The 22,775-nt window shown below is 28.3% G+C and overlaps 1 protein-coding gene across 2 annotated transcripts in view; it reads right to left on the bottom strand.

Moving 5' to 3' along the window:
• Positions 1 to 750: 750 nt before the first annotated feature.
• LOC129961810 (transmembrane protein 272-like) overlaps positions 751 to 22,775 on the bottom strand; it is a 29,000-nt gene continuing 6,975 nt past the window's right edge. The window contains exons 1-6 of one of the 2 annotated variants that reach the window (XM_056075387.1): positions 16,170 to 16,259; positions 12,631 to 12,763; positions 9,666 to 9,776; positions 7,782 to 7,841; positions 4,098 to 4,295; positions 751 to 3,179 (exon numbers count right to left, since the gene is read on the bottom strand). In XM_056075387.1, coding sequence (XP_055931362.1) covers positions 2,995 to 3,179; positions 4,098 to 4,295; positions 7,782 to 7,841; positions 9,666 to 9,776; positions 12,631 to 12,763; positions 16,170 to 16,220 — 738 coding nt within the window. In that variant the 5' untranslated portion in view covers positions 16,221 to 16,259 and the 3' untranslated portion in view covers positions 751 to 2,994. Of the gene's footprint in view, positions 3,180 to 4,097; positions 4,296 to 7,781; positions 7,842 to 9,665; positions 9,777 to 12,630; positions 12,764 to 16,169; positions 16,260 to 22,775 lie in introns of those variants that run through there. The other variant, XM_056075388.1, reaches the window with a different exon arrangement.

Here is a 22,775-nt window from a genome sequence, read left to right as displayed (position 1 = left end):
TAAGAAGAAGAAGCAGATCTAAATTCGAAATAATGAGATTCATATTTCTGATTAAACTATGTATAAAAAAAAGACTAACTGTTCTATTATATTTTTGCAAATAACAAGCAAAATGATTGCTGTTCTAAAGAGTAACAGATCGATTAAACAATGACTAAAAGAATGCATGAATCAAACTTTAGCTAAATAATATTATCAACAAGATACTGATAACTAAAAAGAAAAAAATTATTCATAAGAAGTATTTAACCATATCAACCATGCTCCATTGTTACAGTAGAGAATATATAGATAATACATAAAAGTAAATATAGATTTATTTTCATTTCATAATAAAGAAAAATATTCACTAAATAATCTGGCTGATAGGAATTCATATATATTATTTAACAGCAGATCAAATTTATAAAATAATTTATATAAATTATAAAATAGATTTTATTTATTGCTTTGTGTAAAAAACATTGCAAAGTAATTTATTCATAAGTAAATGCATAATATGAGAATGGGATATTTAAAAAATAATTTTTTAAAAAAAACATTTTATCTTTTCAACACACAAAAGAATTCACACCATTTATAAGATAGAACAATCCTTTTAAATAAAAACATCTCATAGCATTAATTGTTATACACTTTTTAAATACATCCATTGAATAGTAAATGAAATATGACATATTACTAAAAAAAAAAAAAAAAAAAAAAAAAAAAAAAACTTCAATACAATATCTCTTCAGATATGCCAAAATATTTTATAAAAAATGTACTAACAATAAAACATAATACTAAGTTACCTTGCAACAACCAAAAGAAAAAATTAAAATTTCAATGAAACAACAAAATAATACTAATGGAGACATCTATAATAGTATTACATCTCATAAAAAAAATAGCTACATTATTTTTAGCTCACTAATATAAACTTTTAATTCCACAACAAATGAAATATTCCTGGCATTAAAAAAAACTTTGAAACTACAAGTGCAACATATCAGTTTAAAGCTCTCAAATCACTGGTGAGAAATACATAAGCTCTCAATGAAGACAGAATGAGATAAGTAAAAACTCATTTTCTTATCAATCAAAAGGGGTGAAAAAACTCCTAGGGCAAATTTAAAAAGATCAGGCATACAGAAAAAATCATTTTTACAACAGAATATGGGATTACAAATGTAAAAGGTGATCTTTACAATGGATTTTTCGCCAGTGAATAGGATAAAAGAAAAAGATACAATAAATTCAAATACATAATAGCATATTGCATGAATGTTAAAATACAAAACATTTATCCAGCAGACAGTCTTATGAAAAATCCTTTCAACTCATTATTTTTCAGCATTCTTTTCATAAAGCAGTTACATTTCAATTAAAATGCTAAATTGGATGCTTTCTACAGTCTGTTTTACTTTATCTGTCAATGTTTTCAATTGGCATACATCAGACAGATTTCAGAATGCTTCATTTTTTGTTGATTAATTTGAAATTATGTAATAAACCTAATTTTTTTTTTCATATTTTACTGTGTTTTTTAGTAATTTAATATAAATAAGTCAAAAAAGCTTTCTAAAATTATTTTCTGTGGGTTTTTTTAATGTATGTATCCTTCTGAAAAAAAAACTGAATTTCATTTTTTCAGAGTTATTTTAAGTATTTTTGACAGTTCATGTGAAATTTAATGACATTTTTTTAAGTAGAGCTACGTTCAATAATTAAAAGATTTGTAATTGATATTGCATCAAAATTACTATCTGACCACACATACAGGTTGCCCTTTGTGCTGGAGATTCTACATCCACAAATAGAAATGACTTGTTTCTATATGCCTGATCTATTTTTAAAGTTTATAAATTATCTTTTAGGATACCCTGTATAAACTAGCTATGTATCAAACTGAGAGAGAAATATGACATTCTTTTTTAAATCACTTTTCAGAAAAACACATTATTATAAGTTCATTTTTAAACATGCAAAAAGTCCAAAATGCAAGTAGCAAATTTTAAAATGCTTTTAGAAAGAAAAAAATTATAAAAAATATACATATATAATATTTGATCTCAAGAGACAGAAGCAAATTCTTCATCATGTGCCTATACAGTAAAAGCCATATAACTAGTGATCAAATTGCAAAAGAATTCAAAATTAAATACATTTGTGAGGGTGGGTTACATTCTTCTATAAATTCTTCTAGTTCAGAGCTTGAAAATGTGTTTTCAATTTGTGAACAACGGTTGTTTCAGTTGCCATTTGTACTTTGCACAGAAGCTGCTTTCAGAGAAATTTTCTCTATAATTGCTGCTGCGGTAATAGAGACCTGGTAACATTTTAAATGACTGGAAAATTGATACATTTCGCTCCATCCAGCATCTTATTGGTATTCCGATAACAGCTTAACTCTCAATTATTGAGACTAATTGAGAGCATGCTGAATCCGGATAATTGAGAAAATGAAAGTAATTCCTCAGGAGACATGAAATTTACTTGTAAAATTTAATTGAATGCCTATAAAAATAATCTTTTAAGTTCTGAATACTTAAAGTACAGAAATATCATTTCTGCAATATGTCAGTTAGTCATTCGTTTCATTGTTTATATTCAGGAAGATTTCGTTAACAGATTTTTCCACCATTCTCAAAACTATTTGGATAATTGGAATTTTGTCAAATTAAATATGAAAGTAACCATTTTTCATTACAAAACCATCTAGGCCTCCTCAATTTTTCTTCATCAGGTCAAAAGTAAATTATATATTTTTAGATGCATATCTGAAAATTTCAGAGTTAAAATATTTTTCCAAAATTAAGAGATTTGATTAAATACATATAATCTTAATTTCTTAAAGGCCATTAGCCATTAGATCAAAATAAGTGGTCTCTCTGAGGGTTAAAACAACAGTGTAACATGGTCTTACTGCATTTTTCAGGCACATGACTGAAGAGAAGGCAGTAGCAATAAAACTTTTATTACAAAGTTTGACAAATCAATGATTAAGCTGAATCACTCAATTGCAGTGACAACAGAAGATACAACAAAGCACATGATGAAAACACTCATCAGACCAACAACAATGAATGTGGTGGTCACAAGCCAAAATGCAAACATGTATAGAGTTTTGTTACAGTAAAATGGACTTTTTTCATCTTCATACTCAGGCTCATATACCCTATATGTCCAGATGCAACCTGCCAGAAAACAGAAGTAATGACACTAATTGTACAATTAGAATATGGATAATTCAACTTTATGTGATAAGTGGTACACATAAAAAAGTGCAACGGGCCCTAACTTTGCATATTCTTTAATTACAAGAGAGTAATTATAATGTTGATAACTTCAAACATTATAAAAGTAGTTCAAATAACCAGTAAACAATATTTGTTTCTTGCATAAACTTTCTAGCAAACTAATTATATATTATATATATATATATATATATACACAGTAGTAAATATATGTTCCTTCTTAGAGTTTTACAAAATTTTTAATAAAAAATCATCGACCCTCAACTTTTTGCCCTGTGAGCCCACCAATTCTTTGGTATGTTTTTGATCAATTTCTAAACATAATAGACAACTGCTTCTATTGTGTAAATTTCTGGAATCATTTCCAGTGCATTATTTATAACACAATGGACAATTTTTTCATTACATTTCTGAATTATGTAGTAGCATTTTTTCAAAATTACAAAACATTTAATGTAAGAAATATAAAGAGCTGCATAACTTTAGAATCTGTAAATTGAATAAGAGACAGCTTTAGAATATGCATGGCTTATAAAAACAATTTTTGTCAGTATTAAGTTTGGAAACATTTAGGATTAAAAATTCAGAAAATGCCAGCAGGATTGTTTTTCAAAATATACAAAATCGAAATCCTACCTAAGCTGAAACAAAACAAAAATATGGGCTGCCACAAGTAACATGGTCACCCATCCACTATGAAAGCAGTAAAGAAAATCGTACTCTACCAAAGAGCCATGGTTTTAAAAAAGCTATGAATAAATGCATTTATATCTTAATTTATTTTTATGTAATGCTTTTGAATAGAAAAATGGTGGAGAAAAGTTGCACAAATAAAACATAGAATGGTATTGAACTTACCAGTGATAAACCAAGCAATGAGAAAACAATTCAAAATACTATCCCGGGAACGATGAATTAACGGTTCTTGGCCATTCTCATTCATTTTCCATCGAGAAAAGAAACCCAAGACGTTTTTTGCAACGCCAAATGTCCCACCAACAATTAAATATACTGGAATGAACTGCTCAACAGGACACTCACCAAAATAGTTGGTCCCTAAATAAAAATGAAATGGTCACTTAAAATGATACATTTTTCAACAGATTTTATTATTTTAGAAGAAATTATGAATTGCAAATCAGCTAAAAACAAAAAGAATTCATGTTCATGAAATTAAATGCGCATAAAGAAGCAATTACAAGAAATTGATAAGAAAGAAATGGCAAAGACTGATAAACAAAATATAAATTATATAGGATGTAAATTCCTGAAATTCAAAACGAATCAAAGCCAACAATAAACATAACAAAAATGAAAAATTATAACAAATACAGCACAATAAATTGTTACATAATCACACAGTGGCCTAAAATATTGCTTCACTGATTATTAAACTATTAATACAAAATGCATAGTTTCCAAGATTTAAAAGATCACCTCTACTATTTAATAATACTGAAAAACAAATCAAAATTTGAAAGAAAATTATTAATTTTTTTAATGCCTGCTTTCAAAATACAACATAAAAATAATTGCTTGATTTTATAACATAAAATATAATTTTCAAATAAAGGCTAATTATTGTTTGAAAAAATTCAAATCTATAACTATGTTATGCCTTTAAATGAAACCAAAATATCATTTAAAAAATTGACTGCCAGAATTTTCCAAATAATGAATATTTTTATAAATGAGGATTTCTCTTTTTTCAAATTGAAATGTTAAAAGGCATTCAATGTATAGCATAAATAATTAACTAAGTATAAATATCAAAGATAATTATTATTACAGCACAAGAAACATACAAAACAGTTATTAACACAGATTTGCCGATAAATTTTTAAATTTCTAGGTAAAAAAAGCTAATAAAAATGCCAATGATTGTCAAAATTAAGAATTAATAAGGTAAATACAAAGAATTTTGGCTATTTGAAGCTCAAAGAACAAAAAGAAATTTAATCTATCCACAGTTTTTAACTAAGAGTGGGTACAAAATGAGTGAAACAAGGAAAACTGACAATTTTTCAAACAAAAAAAAATGGGAAGAGGGGAGTAGAGACTTCCTAGTAAAATTTGTAAATAAACCAGTGTAACATAAGCATGATGCATCTCTTTCATGCACGAATTTACATCAGTTTTAGATCATTCTCATTAGGATCTTCTTTGTGCATTGTTGTACATTGGAATTTAAATAAAGTTTGTTCATTATTTTTGTAATTATTTCATTATTTTTACTTCAATACAATTCAAAAGTGGAATTAAATGGCAGGAATAACTAAAAAAATGACATTTTTATCAAGATTATTCAAAAGTGGTCTGTCATATATAATGTTCCAACTGGGCAAAAAAGTTTTTAAAGATCATTAGAATTGTTGATTTGAAAAACTTGATTTAAAAAAATAATAAACACGATGAGAAGGGATTCTATTTAATTCAAAACTGCTGAAAAAAGATTGCTACTGAAGAAACTATATGATAGCATAAATTGGTGATGGAAAAGTTACAAGTTGAAGCCAGTGTTTTGGTAAACAATAATTTAACACCCAAACCAAAAGTTGAATGGCAAGCAGAGCCGCAAAATTTTGATCTACAAATTGATGATATTGGGTTATTTTTAATGCAGTTTGAAAGATTAATGAAAAGAGTTAGTATGGAAATTCCATTGTGGGAGGCATGCTTAGCAACAGCTCTTACAAGCGAAACAGTCCAGTGAATCACAAAAGAACCTGAAGAAATGCTTGAAACTTGTTCAAAAGTTCGGAAATTGTTACTTAAATCCTTTAAGAGCTTAGAAGTTAAGACAGTTGTTTTACTTTTATAAAATTAAAGATAGAAAAATTTTAGTTGGAATGTTATCATGAATATGAAATTTACTCCAAAAATAGATTAAATGGACTAAAAATTAAGATTTAAAAAAAAAAAAGCTTGTTTACCATTTCTTTAAAAAATTTGTTACAAGGGAATCCACTTTTAACATGCAAAATATTTCTTCAACATTTCTGCGGTGTTTTTATTTTTAATAGATATAATGTATGGGAAAAAAAATTTAAATGAATTAAAAAATCTTAAAAAATTAATTATTTATCACAAAGCAGATACAATAAACAGATAAATGCATTAAAAAACACAAATAATTAAGATTTTTTTTCTTGCAATTTTTACTTCAGACAAATAAAGAATCAAAATAAATTCAAATAATTGATGATATTTTACCATGATTTAATAAACAAAATCAAGGAATAATAGAAATTAAAAATATCTGAATAAATCAAGTTTCACTGTATTAGTAATATTCAAGAACAATAAATAATAATATTCCTAATAATTATTATTTACAGCATAAAAAAAGCACTTTTGTCTATGCATATATTGGTGGAAAAAAGAAACAAAACTGATTAAAAGGTTATATATTGTCTAAATGTAATGACAGAAAATAATTTTAAAAAATTCATATATCTAGAAATTTGAACTAAAAGAAACTGGACCGAAAAATGAGTATGACCTGGAAATGAATGAATAGTAACAGGAAAGGAACTTTTTAAATTAAAATGGCGCACAAGATTTATTCTTAATTTGTAATTATTTTAAATAAAGAACATATATAAAATAGATATTATTATCTTATTAAAATTGCTTACTAATTTAAAATTAAAAATTTTAATACTTTTAATAATCAAATAATAGGAGTACAGAACTTTTAATGTACCGATTTTATGATAACAAATATTGCATATCACATCCAATAAACATGTGTCCTTTTTTATATTGAGATATTCAGTACTGCTCTTTTTATTGGCACATGATACAGCGGTAAAAGTCTCAAGGTATTAAAGGCCTTAAAATAGTATTCACTAATTGTTACTATATATACAAGATATGGACAAATTTAACTAATAAAAATAAATCAAAAACAAAAACAGTATATAATACTCTTTAGTTTTGGCATCAAATTATTTATAATCATTACATTACTTTAAACTTTCAAAGAAATATTTAATTAATCACAGGATATATTGTCTATGTAACATTTTTAACATTCCTAGTTTGAATCTAGACAAAAGTACTAAACTGAACACAAATTAATATGCCCTTTGTACTAGGATATTAAAACTAAATGTTTACCATTTTTAAATTCCTAAGATGTTTTTAAGATAGAGTGCATTATCTTTAAATTTTTCTTATTTATTAACGCTTTTAAGATTGGCTGTACACAATTTTTTTTAAATTCCTAACACTATTGTATAATGTTTTTGAAGGTCAATGCTTCAGCTTTTATTCTTTGTCTTGTTGGATGTTCATTTTGTTTCATGCATACTTCAACTGCAGATTTTTTTTTTTTTTCTGTAACATGCATTCTTGTTTAAAATAAATTATTTGAATTAAACTAATTGCAGTATATTAGTTAAAAACCATAATATTAAATTACATGATTAGTTGCTTTGCATCAACTACAAGATACAATTTCACCATTCAACTTTTTAAAAAAATGTTTTTAATGCCACAAGACTCTAAATTGAAAAGAAAAGAAAATATGCAACATACCAACTAATATCATTGAGATGGGAACAACTATTGTGATTCCTAAAATGATGCTGCAACCAACTGCAAAAAAAAAAGGAATGATTAAAATAGTTTATGAAAACATATAATAATGATTAGATCAATGTCCACCATAAGATGATTTTCAGAAATAATTCCATTAATCTAATCTAACATATTATATATATAGATTGTTTGTCCGTCTTTTATATCTGCCTATACCATCCTACAGATTACAATAAAACTTCTGAAAGTTGTTCGGTACAGATCAGTGAAGGTTTTTAATAAGTAAAAAAGATCTAAATGTCTCACTTTGATACACCATAACATTTTAACTATAATAAGAATCTTAGCAGCCTACATCATTTTTCATCTTCACATCTCTACACTAAACGAGAAAGTATTTTTTCCAATTGGAATACATTTTCACTTTTTAATTATAATTTATATTTCGATAAAAATCACTCAATTGAGAATTTTTTTTCTAAAGAATTCTTTTTAAGAATATTTTTGAGAATGAAAATTTTGTCTTTTTCCATAAAAAAAATCATTCTAATTACAATACGTTTTTACCTTTTGAACATTGTTTGCATTCAGGTAGAACTGTAATTACTCGCATCAAATCGACTCCAAGTTATTCTTGCACTTGGTTGAATATTGTATGGGATCCACTCCATTTATGTCATTCACTAATTTTATGTTTTAAAAACTATTAAAAGGAGTGCAATTTATTTATATGAAGATTATAAACTATGATCTTTATTAAAATAATCATGCCTCCTAAACATGCATTAATTGGTAGATCTACCAGTGGAGCACGAAACAAAAAGGACTTATGAACTTCTCCGAGTCAAGAATGACAAGCAAGCATCATTTGCTCAATTCTGTGAGCATCAGAATCAGATGACCAATGAATAGTAAGAGTCGAAGCAGAGCCTTTATGAACTTCTTCATCTCAATGAATCATACATAATGAATCTTGGAGCATTCTAGTACAATAATAATTATGATTACAATATGCATCCAAGTGCAGACACAAGCAATATGAATAAGGTGTGTGAGCATTCTGGTGACAAAAGTTCAACAATGAAACACTAAGAAAGATTGAAAAGGAAAATTTTTATTTAAAATTTCCTTTCATCATCAATGACATTAAAAATTCAGATGCATTAAAATGCTTCATAAACTTCATTTTTAAGACATATGTTTCAGTTATAGACTAGTGTAACTGTTAGACAAAAAACAAATTTATATGGTCAATAATTTTTTTTTCAGAAAGTTTGAATATTATTCAAAATTAAACCAACTCATGTAGTACTTTGTGCACCCTGCCATCAATTATCAACATAACTTTTGAAAAGTAAAATTTTACAATGAGAACAAATTTAAAAATCCCTGGGACAAGCTTTTACAACACTATGAAATACAATGATGTATGTAAAAATTAATACATGTTAGGTATTTAGTAATAAAAATTAAAGCCATTATAAAGAAAAAATAACCACAATCTAGTAGATTGAAACACTTACAAATCTGTTGAAGAGTTCATATAAGAATCAGGTATAATAAGCATTTAATATTTATTAATCAGAAATTAAATATTTTCTAATAATATTAGTTTTAGCATAATTAGTTATAAAAAGGGAAATGAAAAAGAAATGCAGTTTATGTATAGTTTATAAATAAACAGATATTATTATTTTATTCTTATCTAAAAGAGTATCATTAAATTGTTATAGGCTAAAATCGGTGAATTCAATTTTAAAGAGCAGAAATAGTCACTACAAATGAAAATTAAAAATCACCGGCAGATGTATTATCATTATTTGAAAATAATAATAAATATTTTTTGATAGAAAAAACCTTAATATTCAAAATATAACTCACTTGTGCCAAGTAATAATATGATAACTTTCTTTAAAAAATCCACAACACCAGATGAATTTTTTCGTGCCTCCCGTACTTGTCCAAAGAGAGATTGGTAAGTAGGAGGTGAAGCTAAAATAAATGTAAAAGCACATTCTGTATTTATTATGCAGTTCTGAAATATAATTGTGTATTATAGCATTACATAATTTTTCAAATGAATCATTAAAAAGATTAACAGTTCTCAATCTTTTTTTTCCCACTTGTATCCCTTGATTCATCCATTTTTGAGTACTTCCTAGTACCACACTTCTTTCCCAACCATCACTTTGAACAAAAAAAATTTGTATTGATAATATTGCATGTCATTTTTAAACAAGTTTAAGAGTTGAATTACTTAATAATATTTGTAGAATTTAATTTTGAGTTTACATTTTATTCTATTTTAAAAGAATATTACTGATACAGTCTTATAAATGTAAAAAGCACCGAAATAATTTGGTACTAATTTATGGTCATAAAAGTTAATAATATGCATTATCATATTCACTTATTCACATAGAACATATATTTAATGTGATCCTAAAGAATTTTATAAAACTTAACTCTATCAAATAAAGTTCAAATGCAGATATTATGCTTATGCAGATATCAAGAACTGAATCAGCCTAACAGCAATATTTGATATTCATATCTAGACAATGTATATTCTTTCAACAATTTCAGTGTTCTTGAAAAGAACAAAACTTTTGATTGATTTAATACTGAATTCTTAGCAAAAACATCTTTCACTGCCACATAGTAGTTTTTTTTTTTTTTTTTTTTTTTTTTTGGACTTTTCATGATTTTCACCATTAACAACAGTCCTTTCTAGTTTCCCCCTTCTAGTCTCTTCCCCATTCACATTCCTTCTAGTTTTTGCCCTTTCTCAAAATCTTGATTTTGGATATCAAATTTGAATGCTGATGTCATTGTTTCCTTATTTTTCTATTGTTTATTCATGCCCCAAATATCCTCATTTCAGTATTTTCTAATGAATACAACTATACTAGCCACACATCTAGATCAACTACATTCATCTTGTGAACATAATTCAGCCACATGAAGTTCAATTGAAGTTTTATTTTGCAGCAATGAAAATTTCCATCTTTTTTCTTAATATTCACCATAAAGATATTTCATCTGCACTTTACTAACACTGTAGGCCTTTCTATTGAAGAATTTCCACAAATCTGATATAACCCAGATGCTCAAAGATAAAGCACATATAAACAAAGACAAACACATGGAATATGTATGGAGCTCGCAACTTGGTAAGAACCAAATTTAAACTATTTTTTAATTCTTCTTCTCTAACCCATTCCTGTTTTTGCTTGTTAATGTTTTAGGATAGTAAGACTAAAGTGTTTTTAGAAGTTTCTAAATTGAAACACAGACCTCATAGTTTTAATCTATGTTGAATTAAATGGATAATAAAAATCACGCACTCATAAGTTAACGCAAAAGTTAACACAAAAATTACAAAACAAAGAGAGAAGAATAAAATTTTGTATTTATATTTGATGTCTAAAATATAAATATGTATCAAATGTGGAAACAGGTCCATAATGGATTGACTGTCTGTTAGTCAGTACTTTTGTAAGCATGCAAGTGCATTTACTTAAAAATGCAGTGTTTCCATATATAAAATTTTGCATGCAATTTAGTATGTAGTATTTGTAGTTTTGTATCAATTTTTTTTGTTTTGATCGATAAAAAAAATGCATAAAACTGTATGCATTCAGTTTCTTAGTATTTCTATATTAACTACATTTCAGTAATTAACTGCAAAAAAAAAAAAAAAAACAGTGACAAAGGTCACATTCTAAGAGATTCTTTTGTAACTATTGTTTGCCAATGATATATGGTTAATAACACAAAAGCTCATTCATTAGAGAGTACGTAAAGTTTTGGAGAGACTACTCCCACTAGTTTAAAAAAAATGTAGCGAATTAAAATTTAATTCTTCAATACTTTAAATTCCTCTAATTATACTGAATTCGAAGCTTTCCACATCTTTTTTCTTGTAGATTCAATTTACAAAAAGAAAATGAACTGCTTTCATCTTTCTATAACTGGAATAATCTTGTCTGACTCCCAAGTTTTAACCATTATAGTCAACACTTAAGCATAGAAGACACAATGAATGTATCTCCAGCTGCTGAGCCTATAAGAGATTCTAATCCAGGTGTGGTAACTTGCTTTCTCCCTACCCGGTTCTCCTAACAATGGAAATAGAAAAGATTAGTGACTGACAACATTCTCAAATCAACATTCTTTTTTCAGTTTAAAAAAAACCAGGTCACACACTGGTTTTCTATTCTATCTAAAAAAATAATAAATATATATTTTATTTATTTTTCAAAGACTTTTGAAAACCCAATGGAATATTATATATATATATATATATATATATATATATATATATTCAAGGTCCCCAAATTGAGTAGAATAAAATCAAAAGGTTTCAAAGGCCCATAGAACAAAGTTTGATATACACAATTGTAAAATTTGTTAGTAAACTTTGAAGATTTGTATCATTTAAACAATTTCTTTCAAATTATTAAGTGTCAACATTGTAAAATCTAAAATAAAATTTTGCAAAATTCAATGGGAAAAATTCAAATTTTCTGACAACATTACATTTTTAACTATTGCAAGAATACAAATAATTTAATTTTTTTAAGTTAAACAGCATTAATGATTGAAAATAATCTATAAAAAAAAAACAGAATTCTGTTACCCATTTTCAATGTCCATCTACTTTCATTAAAAGGTACTAAAAATGCATTCTCTTTCTAATAAATCATTAAAAGACTACTACCTGACTATGAAAAAAACTCTTCAAAAGAAGGCTTGACAAGAAACTATAATCTTTACAAGAGTTAAATCTGTCTAATAATGGACAAAACATTTACAACATAAATTTTATTCGTAAGTGACATACCATCTGGGTTGACGACTTCATCATAAGAGGGTGGAGGGCCATTTTCAGGTCCATTGCTTAGAGGAACTGTTCCAGGTATTTCAGAATATAGAGGTGGAGATGCAGTCAAATTCTGTGCATTGATTTCAGTTTCCTAAACAAACACCATAACACAATTAATATAAACAAGAATTTTTTTAATGAGAATTAAAATTAAATTTAAAATACAAAATGCAAAATTATTTCAAAAAATTATATTTTAAAATATGTAATTATAGATAATTAATAATCAAATTAAGAGACCTTTTGCGATATATGGTTGCTAATATATTTTTCAATTCGATTCTTCCATATCTTTTAACTCTTCTCCACAAACATTCTTTATGATACACATCCATTTCATTAACACATGAGAGTAGATATTTTTACACATAAATTGTAAGACATTTATTCCTTACTGACAATTAAAAAATCACTATCAATATATAATTAATTTTTTAATAAAATTCTCATTTTACATACATATGTAATTTACATATCCCAGTTTCTGAATATCCATCAATTTCACCCTCTGTAAAAACACTCCTACAAATATCTTTTAGGGTCAGCTATTCATGTTAACATTTAATCAAACTAGTGACATAAAACCAATCCAAGACATTAGCATAAGCACAGAGTATAAATTTCACCTAATCTCCTCCATACAAATTGATGTCCACTATTTTTCTTGCATCTACCCTCACTCCTTCTAACATAATAATAGTTATAACTATGACAGATTAAGAGAAATTTCCTGAACTTCTTAATTAAAAATGTTAGAGCCACAAATATTCCAAAATTAAACAAACTAAAATCAAATTATAACAGAAATAAATTTCAACTTCAAAAAATGTTCAACCATGTAAATATTTATCTTTTTGCATGTTTTGTTAATTTAAAATTAAATTACAGATAAGTTTTTTTCAGGTGAATCAATTTTGATGTAAATAAATCGTTCAAGATTTTTCAGCTCTGAAATTTTTTTTATGTAAGCATCTTGAAATGATTTAAAATGATGATCTTGAGCATAAGATTATGCATAGATTTGGTAAATAGATAAATTAGTAGAAAATTACTATTCCCATTTAAAATTACTGCTCAAACTTTCAAAAAAGATTTTGTAACTAGATTATAAATTAGTAAAAAATTACTCTTCATATTAAAAAATTGCTCACATCTTCAAAAACTGCTTCCAATTCAGCAGTTCACGTAGATCCATTTAGAGGTGGAAAAAATAGGCCCAAAATTAACATTACCATCATCCAGTAACAGGTACAAATAACAATTACTTCTCTCCCACATAACACCTTGAATTATTTATTCCCTCCCCTTAAAAAGAAATATATTGCAGCTAATATGAATAATATTCTTTAACCGACATTTTATTCTATAAAAATATCAACTTAATATTCACGAAAATGAAAGAAGAGGTTAATATAAATACCAGTATTTCAGTCCAATATAAATTTTTTAAAAAATCTGCATTTTTTTATTAGTAACAAATAGAAGCATTTAAATACTAAAAATTATTAAATTTTATAAATCTTTTTTAGAGCATATGAAAATGTTAGACTATAAATGCAGATATAAGTACTATATTTGATATTAAATAATATACCTAAACTATACATTAATAAAATGTATTCAATTTAATTTTATATTTAAATAAGCTAACACAAAAAAAATTCCAAATTTTTATCAAAATCAATATACAATAAAGATTATTAAACATAATAAAATTTATCTACACATAAAATCATAAGTTGAATTCAGATTCATTAGAAAGAAAGAACGAAACATCAAGACAGTATTTTAATGATTTGTTGTTAAATTTGCTTAAATAACACTTTTAATAAATTATATTTATGAGTAAATACATTTAAAAAAGTTCAAAAGGAAGCATTTTTCACAATCAGAGAACTACAATTGATAAAGAATTCAAGCAGTTCATTGCCCTCAGCCTCGGATTAAATAGATAGATAAACAGAAGATTCTGATAAAAGTTTCTTAACAAAGTAAAAAGAATTTGAATCAAATTTATCAAAATCCAAATTAACTAATATAATAAGAAATCAAAAATAACATTTTGCATCTTATTGTCTTAAAAAAGTTGCAATTTCATGCCATTTGTTCACCATTCTCTTCATGGTCAATAAATACATTTCATTTATCATAATGATTGTCTTTCCACTTTTATTATCTTATCTTAAGACAAATTCTTAACATTTTCAACGAAGAAAATTTTTTTAAATACATTTTAATATGCTCCCGAACAAATCTTTCTTTATAATAGAATTTATGATAAACATTTTCAACAACTATTTTGATTCCATCAAATGTTATTAAATAGAATAGATATTTAGAATTAAAATAAAATCATTAATAGGATTCCCAATTCATCCTTTTTTTTTTATGTTCTCATAATAAACCCAATTATCTCTCATTCGACAATTTATTCTTAGCTAATTGTAAAATATGACTATTTTAAATTATCTTTATCTGTCATAAATATTTTTTTAAAATTATCTTTATCTCTCACTTATAATTGCCCTTGTGTAATTATGAATATAAGAATATCAACTCATCATAATTATTGTAATTATTTTCATATAATTTAATATAAACAGGTAATTATAAGACATAATTGCATCAATTCAGCATTTTCTCCTTTAATTGCAAAATATGTCAAATCTATAACAATCCAGAGAAAACACCTAAATGTAAAAGATAATGATATCAGTTCACTTTTTCTCATATAGAGTATTTACCACTCATAAAACAATCCAGTACTAACATTTAAAGTAAAAGTCAACCATATCAATTTGTACTTTTATTCACATGATTACAGTAAATACTATCAATGCAATAATCAAGTGTATGTGTTTACTTATAAAATATAAGTTACTAATTCAGCACTTTTTTCTTACATTTACTGTAATTAATACTAATTTATTAATCTAGTGCAAAAAGCTAATGTAACAGTAAAGCTAATAAAACTGCAAGCTGACTGTAAAATATAATTTGAAAAGCAAAATCAAATTTCTATCCCCTCCATATATATATAATTTTTTTAAAAACATTTTTCAAGCTTTTCAAATTTCAAATAAAAGAAATAAATTGTTAGATATTATTATAAAATAAAGAATTCAACAAAATTATATGTTTATGACAGTAATTAAATGTAAGTAAGTAACAAACGTGCAAACACATTGAAATATGGACATTCCGAAACTGAAGTATATTCCTATTTAATCTTAAAAAAGTTAAATAGTTTCTAATGCATAAAAAACTGTACAATTTTCTTCATGCACTAAATTTAACAATTAAATTAATTCTTGTGAATAAAATAAAAAAGCGTTTGTTAATATGAAGTTAGTTTCGCATTGTAATATTTCGTAAATACTGCATCAAAAGCATCAATTAATGAAAGAATACAATAAAATCTTTATACAGCAATCTTACATGCAATAGAAGGAATTCAATGAATAGTATTCCATCGTGATAACTTTAAATTTACTCACATTAATAATTGTTGAACACAGGCTCCGTGTCTCAAATCCACTGACAGCCATGTTATTACATTTTGTTTACAATACAAAGGAGTATTGCCATCGTCATTAAATATAAATCAGAACAAATAATGAATTTATTAATCAGGACTCCGCCCTTTAAATGAGTAATATATCAGATGAAACAAAAAATGTTGAAAGTCATTAATTTGTTTTTTAATTATTGAATGGCTTACTTACCTTTACGTCAGTTTCATTTAAGGAATAAATAAATATGCTCATATTTTAAGCCAGTGTGAATATGACATTATCATAGTTATCGTACTAGAGCTACTTTTAGTGTTTATTGCCTACATGTTCAGTGATTTAATTAACATTGGAAAACTTCATATTAAAACTGCACATCAGTTTTTCTCTTGATTTATGATATCTGCTTAACGAGAATAATACCATTATAACAAATTTTACACTTGAGTTCTCATTCAGCCATAAAAGCTCATTCAGCTGTAAAGTGAAAGGCATACAGTTAGAGTTCAATGCACAATTATTTCTCGTATGAGAAGTAGGCAAAGAGAAACTATTGTCTTTTTCAAAACTTTCTACCTCGATATTTTGATGAATGACCATGTTTTAGATCCACCTGAATTCGAAAAAAATATTTTTGAAATAATATCCTGTCTGCTTAGAACACAAAATTGAAATATGCTTGAACCAAAAAGTTGAAATTTGATGTATGGTCTTTACACCAAATGTGCAGGTTTCTACTAAACTTTAGATTTATTTCATATGCAAGAAGTATATCTGTTCTTTTTCCCACGACCATGTGAATATGGTAAGTCAAAACCGAAAATAAATAGATGGATGAAATTAGTAACGTCATAATAGTGCATAAGTAACCCACTATATTGCACAATACTATCCTTATTACCATACAGAAAATGGCTTTCATTGAAGTCTGAATATTGTGAAATGTTGGATGTGTCTTTCACAGCATTCAATCCGTATTATAAAGTATATTTCCGAGTATCCGGCCTAATGTGGCGGAAAGGCAGGTCGGATAACGAAAAAAAAAAGAAAAAAAAAAGAAAAAGAAAGAAAACCGGTTTGAAGAACTCATTTCTTTCCAACCAATACCAGAAGTTTTTATACCAAAATTCACTGTGATACTGCGTATTTCTCATTTCTTATTTAGTACTAGGCCCTTCATATAACTTGGTTGAACCAGAACTTAACCAGAATTTGAACTTGGCCGTGGCCCGATGAATCATAAAAGCAGGATATCTTGGAGGGGAAGCAATATCTCGAGACAATATTCGATGTTCCCTGGAATTTATAATATTGTACAATTACTATAAAATATTTGTTCGCCACTGGGGTACTTAATTGCATTTATTTAAGCCATTATTACACTTACAAGTATGCGAAATTACAAACCGTCAACTTTTTGATCAAGCTGGTTGAAAATTTGAGCCAAATTCATTTGTCTCACTTGTTAACTTTTTGAATTATTGCTTCTACATATATGCAAAAGACGATCAACTTTATCAAAAAAACGTATTCGGCTTTAAATTTGATTTGGATCTACATTTTTAGATGCTGAACCTATGTACAAATTCTACTACTCGAATTTTATATTTTGTCAGAAAACAATTGTTTCCAAACAGACAGGATTCCTCAAAATTTGGTAGAAATCTGCAAATTTGTTGCAAAGTCTCATAGATAAAATTCAGTTTTAATTTATTGTGTTCACATACAGACATAATTCCAAAAGTCTGTTTTCTGAACTCGGTGATATCTACAATGTGGAAATTCGAGTTTAAACTTTTGCAAAGCTTTTTCTTCGTATACCAGAAAGGGAAAAAAAACGCCAAGTAAGTAAGACATTTAAATTATTTCCATTCATTTATAAATTTCAATTTAAAGGAAAACTTTATTGATTGTATATAATATTGATATAATGTGAATTCATTTGAAATTTCAGAAATCTAAGTGAAATAAATGTTTTTAATTTTCAACGCATTATCTCTACTAGTAATAATGATAAATGTGTGTGCGTGTGTGTTTTGGTGCTCTGAAGGTCAGGTTGTTTGTCCTCCAATTCTCCAAGTATTAAATTTGGCACATTGGAATGTGTCACCTCTGAATGTGAGTGAATAAGTGCCGCAAATAATCACAAAACGCCTGTGCGGGTTGAGGTTCGAACACGCAATGTTAGGGTTCGTAGCCGAGTAACATAACCACTACACAAAAGAGTACTCTCCTCTCCGGAAGTTGTTATCTGGCTTATAATGTTACCACTACAATAGTCCCCCACCAGTAGAATTTATCGCGCCAGTTATGGCGAGCGACGAACGTGATTATCGCGCCAAGCGTTATGGCGAGCGACGAACGTGATTATCGCGCCAAGCGTTATGGCGAGCGACGAACGTGATTATCGCGCCAAGCGTTATGGCGAGCGACGAACGTGATTATCGCGCCAAGCGTTATGGCGAGTGACGAACGTTGTTATCGCGTCAAGTGTTATGGCGGGTGACGGCGAGCGTGTGTGAGTGGTTGCTGCCGGTAGATGGAGCCACGACAGCTGAATGAAGGATGCGGTTGTTCAGAACCAGGGTCACCAATGTGCTGGTTGAGGTTCGAACTCGCAACGTTAGGGTTCGTAGCCGAGTAACATAACCACTAGACAAAAGAGTACTCTCCTCTCCGGAAGTTGTTATCTGGCTTATAATGTTACCACTACACGCCGTATGAAAATCTGTATTTCATTCTTATTCTCTCTTCTCCTATACACAGGAAAACTAAATACTGTAATTTTCATACATTTTTCCGCAAGACTTGGATAAATCTTAATAGTTTAGATTTCCCCGAATCCACAAAGTATTGAAATAATTTCTGTCTTTTGATTTATGGACGGATAACTCCAAAATACAATAAACTAAAATTATAAAATTTAGTATGTAGTCTGCACACATAATTTGTAGATGCCTGCCAAATTTTGGCTGATATGAGCCAGGAGGAAGTTCCATCCATCTTTCTGCGAGTGAACATGACGGACAAGATTAGCGAAATTCGGCATAAAAATTTATTATCAGAATTATTTAAAAGTAGCATGTTTTGGGCGAAATCCGCCGAGATGACAGCGTGTCTGTTTGCGAGCGTGTGAACGCGATAACTCAAATATGCAACGAAATAGGCGTAAGAATCTAGGCAAAGGTTTTTTCCCATTAAAATTGCAAATTTTAGACAATTTTGGACAAATCCCTCCATTAGAGTTAAGATTAGTCTTGGCGACCAGCTGGTTCACTGTGGATATTGGTTATATTTAATTTCAGTTAAATTCTTTAGATATAATTTCGTATCCATGGCACCATGAAATTGCAATATCTTAAAGATATGTTACTTAAATTATCTCGCTTTTTTTTTTTTTTTTTTTTTTTTTGCTAATTGTGTACATAAAACTTTCTAATGGAGACTTATGTCGTGATATCATGCCACTATTTAAATGTAAACGAGATAAATGTTATAAGAGAGATTGCTTATCTCTCTTATAAAATACGCGGTTTTGTAATTTCGCATTTTTATCTGTCTGCGGTGAAAGCTTATAAGACAGTTAACAACCAGGCTACACTAGCAATTGCTTTTGTATTGTAGGCATGTTACTCGGCTGCGAACTACAAGGTCCTAGGTCCTATTCTCGCTCATCCCAATCAGCTACATTGGTGACCTCGGACGATGAACTTTCAACCTTCGTACAGTTGTTGTGGTGCCATCATCCCACAGCAACACAAAGTCATCAGATTCACTTGACGCAGCAACACAAAGCCGTCAGACTCACTTGACACAATAGCTCGCCATAACGGTTGGCGCTGCTCAAATGGGTACAAGCGCATTAAACTAGGGATGACGAATATTTTCAGAGCGGTTATTACGTAACCAATATCAAAAAGTCACAAATACAAGTGATCAATACTTTTCAAAGAGGGGTGTGATTCAAATCCTGGATACGATCTTACTGATGATATTTCGATTACAGGTTTTTGATCACGATAGAAAGTAACAATCGATACGATATCACTGAAATTTGCCGGAGCGGTGACTTCAGTGGTGATTAACAATCGATACGATCTGTCCAATGGAAGCTCTCGAAAGAAATCTGTGATTGGATTGAAAAGTGAACGGACCGGATATTGGAATTATTGTATCGTATCATTGAATTGCATATCACTGAAATTTATCGGAGCGGCGATTACACCTGAAAGTGCGAGGCTTCACTGGAAAGTGCGAAGTCACTGCTCCACTTTACGGGAGTGGCCGATATTCGTATTTGATGATCACTATTCCATACAGATCATTTTTAATTGGTCGTGACATGACTGACTTTGATTACATGTACTCTGTTTACTGCTGGCGCCATCTATTGGTAGAATATAGGACTAAAGTGAACATTTTTAAGAAATGACATATATTTTTAACTCATCTTTTCCAGAAAATGGTTCACTCAAATAAATAAATTAAATAAATAGTTTTGAGAAAAAAAATAAAATTTAAGAAGTAAGCTGAAACAGATAAATTAATTCAATTACACGTTAATTAAATTAGTAAATTAAGTATTAATTACAATTAATAAATTTTATATTTAATATTAAGTAATAATATGATTGAATAACAGATATTTGGAACGCATATTTAAAAATAACAATAGCAATATTATTTGTTATTCAAAAAATCGTGGATTATGCATCTCTACATTAAACTCAACGGCTAATACATCACCACTCAACAGACATATCGTTCGTCTCACCTCCGACTCACTGGAGAGAGAGTCTGTGATGAAAGCTTATAAGACAGTTAACAGCTACGCTACACGAGCAATTGCTTTTGGATTGTGGTCATGTTACTCGGCTGCGAACCACAAGGTCACAGGTTCTATTCTCGTTCATTCCAGTCCGCCACAGGTTTCATAAACTTCACAAATTTTGAATTAAATACTTCTTTATTTTCATTAATGGAGAAAATCTTCTGATCAAATAGTTGATTAAACAATGAAAATGGTTGACAACGGTCTTTTTTTGCCAAAAATCCCATTCTCATCACATTTCAATCAATGAAAATAGCTTAAATTTCAGGGAAACAATGCAATCAATCTGTTGTTAAAAATTAGGCAAAGAAATATTTTTTTAGAAATTGCCAAAATTCAGCAAATATTCTCACGACTATTAAATTATTATTATTAATAAGATACTTTTTAAATATCTTAAAACGGCGTAAAATTCCTTTTTGTGCAATAATGTTTTCGGATGTTGTGGTGGGAAAACGTCAAAATTCATTTAAATTTTTATTAATTAAAATTTCTAAAACTCATTCCAAGGTGTATAGTTTTAGCTTTCAAAATATATACGCGCCAAATTTCACAACAATAGATCTGGCCTGTAGATGGCCAAAACACGCACACATTTATCTTTATTAACGGTAGAGATTGAAGCGAAAAGGCCGCACTAATCATTCCAGAGTCTGTTGTAAATTAGAGCTTTTAATGCGATTCATCATGCATGAAAAGCAGGAGCACGCTGAAAATAAAATGCAGAACACTCATATATATATAAACTTCAGACAAGATGGAAATGCAACCAATTGAAATTTGCCATGAGCAACCTAATTAAAGTACTAATAAGAGAATCAATGAGAACTATACTGAATATGATGCTATAACTCTCAAACTAAATGAAGAAATGTTGGATTACATTTTTGTAATTATATGTAGAATTGCTTTTCCGAAATTCATATTCGGGTCCTTTTACCGTACTACATTGCGATTAGTATATGGCCATCCCACCGAAATCTTAAAGCTCTTTCAAGTTTTAATTTAAATCTCTCGAACAGAAGTTTATTTATCTGCTTCCTGTGCACGAAAAATCAAAGAGTTAAAAAAATGAAACTTTGCAATCAGGTTTATGATTAAATTTGCATCGCGCCCAATCCGTCAAAGCATCGACGGTCTATCGGTTTGCCTGTGCGAACTCGAAATAACACGATCACCGAAAAATGCAAAGACATATGGATTGGATGTAAATTTTTCTCTGGCGCAAGATCCTTTTCTAGGATATGCTGCACCGAAAACACAGTTCACTTGTCGAGTTTCTATTTAGTTCCTTAAGATCCAACGTAAAAAACTGGTAAAACAGTAGGTAAAAGTACTATAATAGTAAATTTAAATTTCATTAAAAATTCCAATTTTCTTCAAGAACGGAAATAAATTTTTATGGGGTATTTCTTCTATAAGGAAAAACAAGTTAAAATCAGAGGAGTTAAAAAAGTTAATACGGTCTCTATAAAAATCCGAACATTCAATTAAAATATGACGTATAGTCAGTGGAACATTGCATGAACCACACACAGGTGGAGATTCACCGAATAGTAAGTGTCTGTGTGTGATGCGTGAATGGCCGATACGCAGTCGAGTTAAAATTACATCAAATTTTCTGTTGAAAGTCGAAGTCCACGTAGCAATACAGGGTTTTACTTCGTGGAGTTTATTATTTACTTCTTGATTCCAGTCATTTTGCCAAGTCTTCAGCATCCACTTACGTAGTGTGCTCTTGATATCAGTGTAATGAAGAG

The sequence above is a fragment of the Argiope bruennichi genome, chromosome 2 (genome assembly GCF_947563725.1).
Source record: "Argiope bruennichi chromosome 2, qqArgBrue1.1, whole genome shotgun sequence".
NCBI lineage: Eukaryota > Metazoa > Arthropoda > Arachnida > Araneae > Araneidae > Argiope > Argiope bruennichi.
The sequence above is the reverse complement of the archived record's forward strand: the minus strand, read 5'-3'. Positions and strand labels throughout refer to the sequence as shown.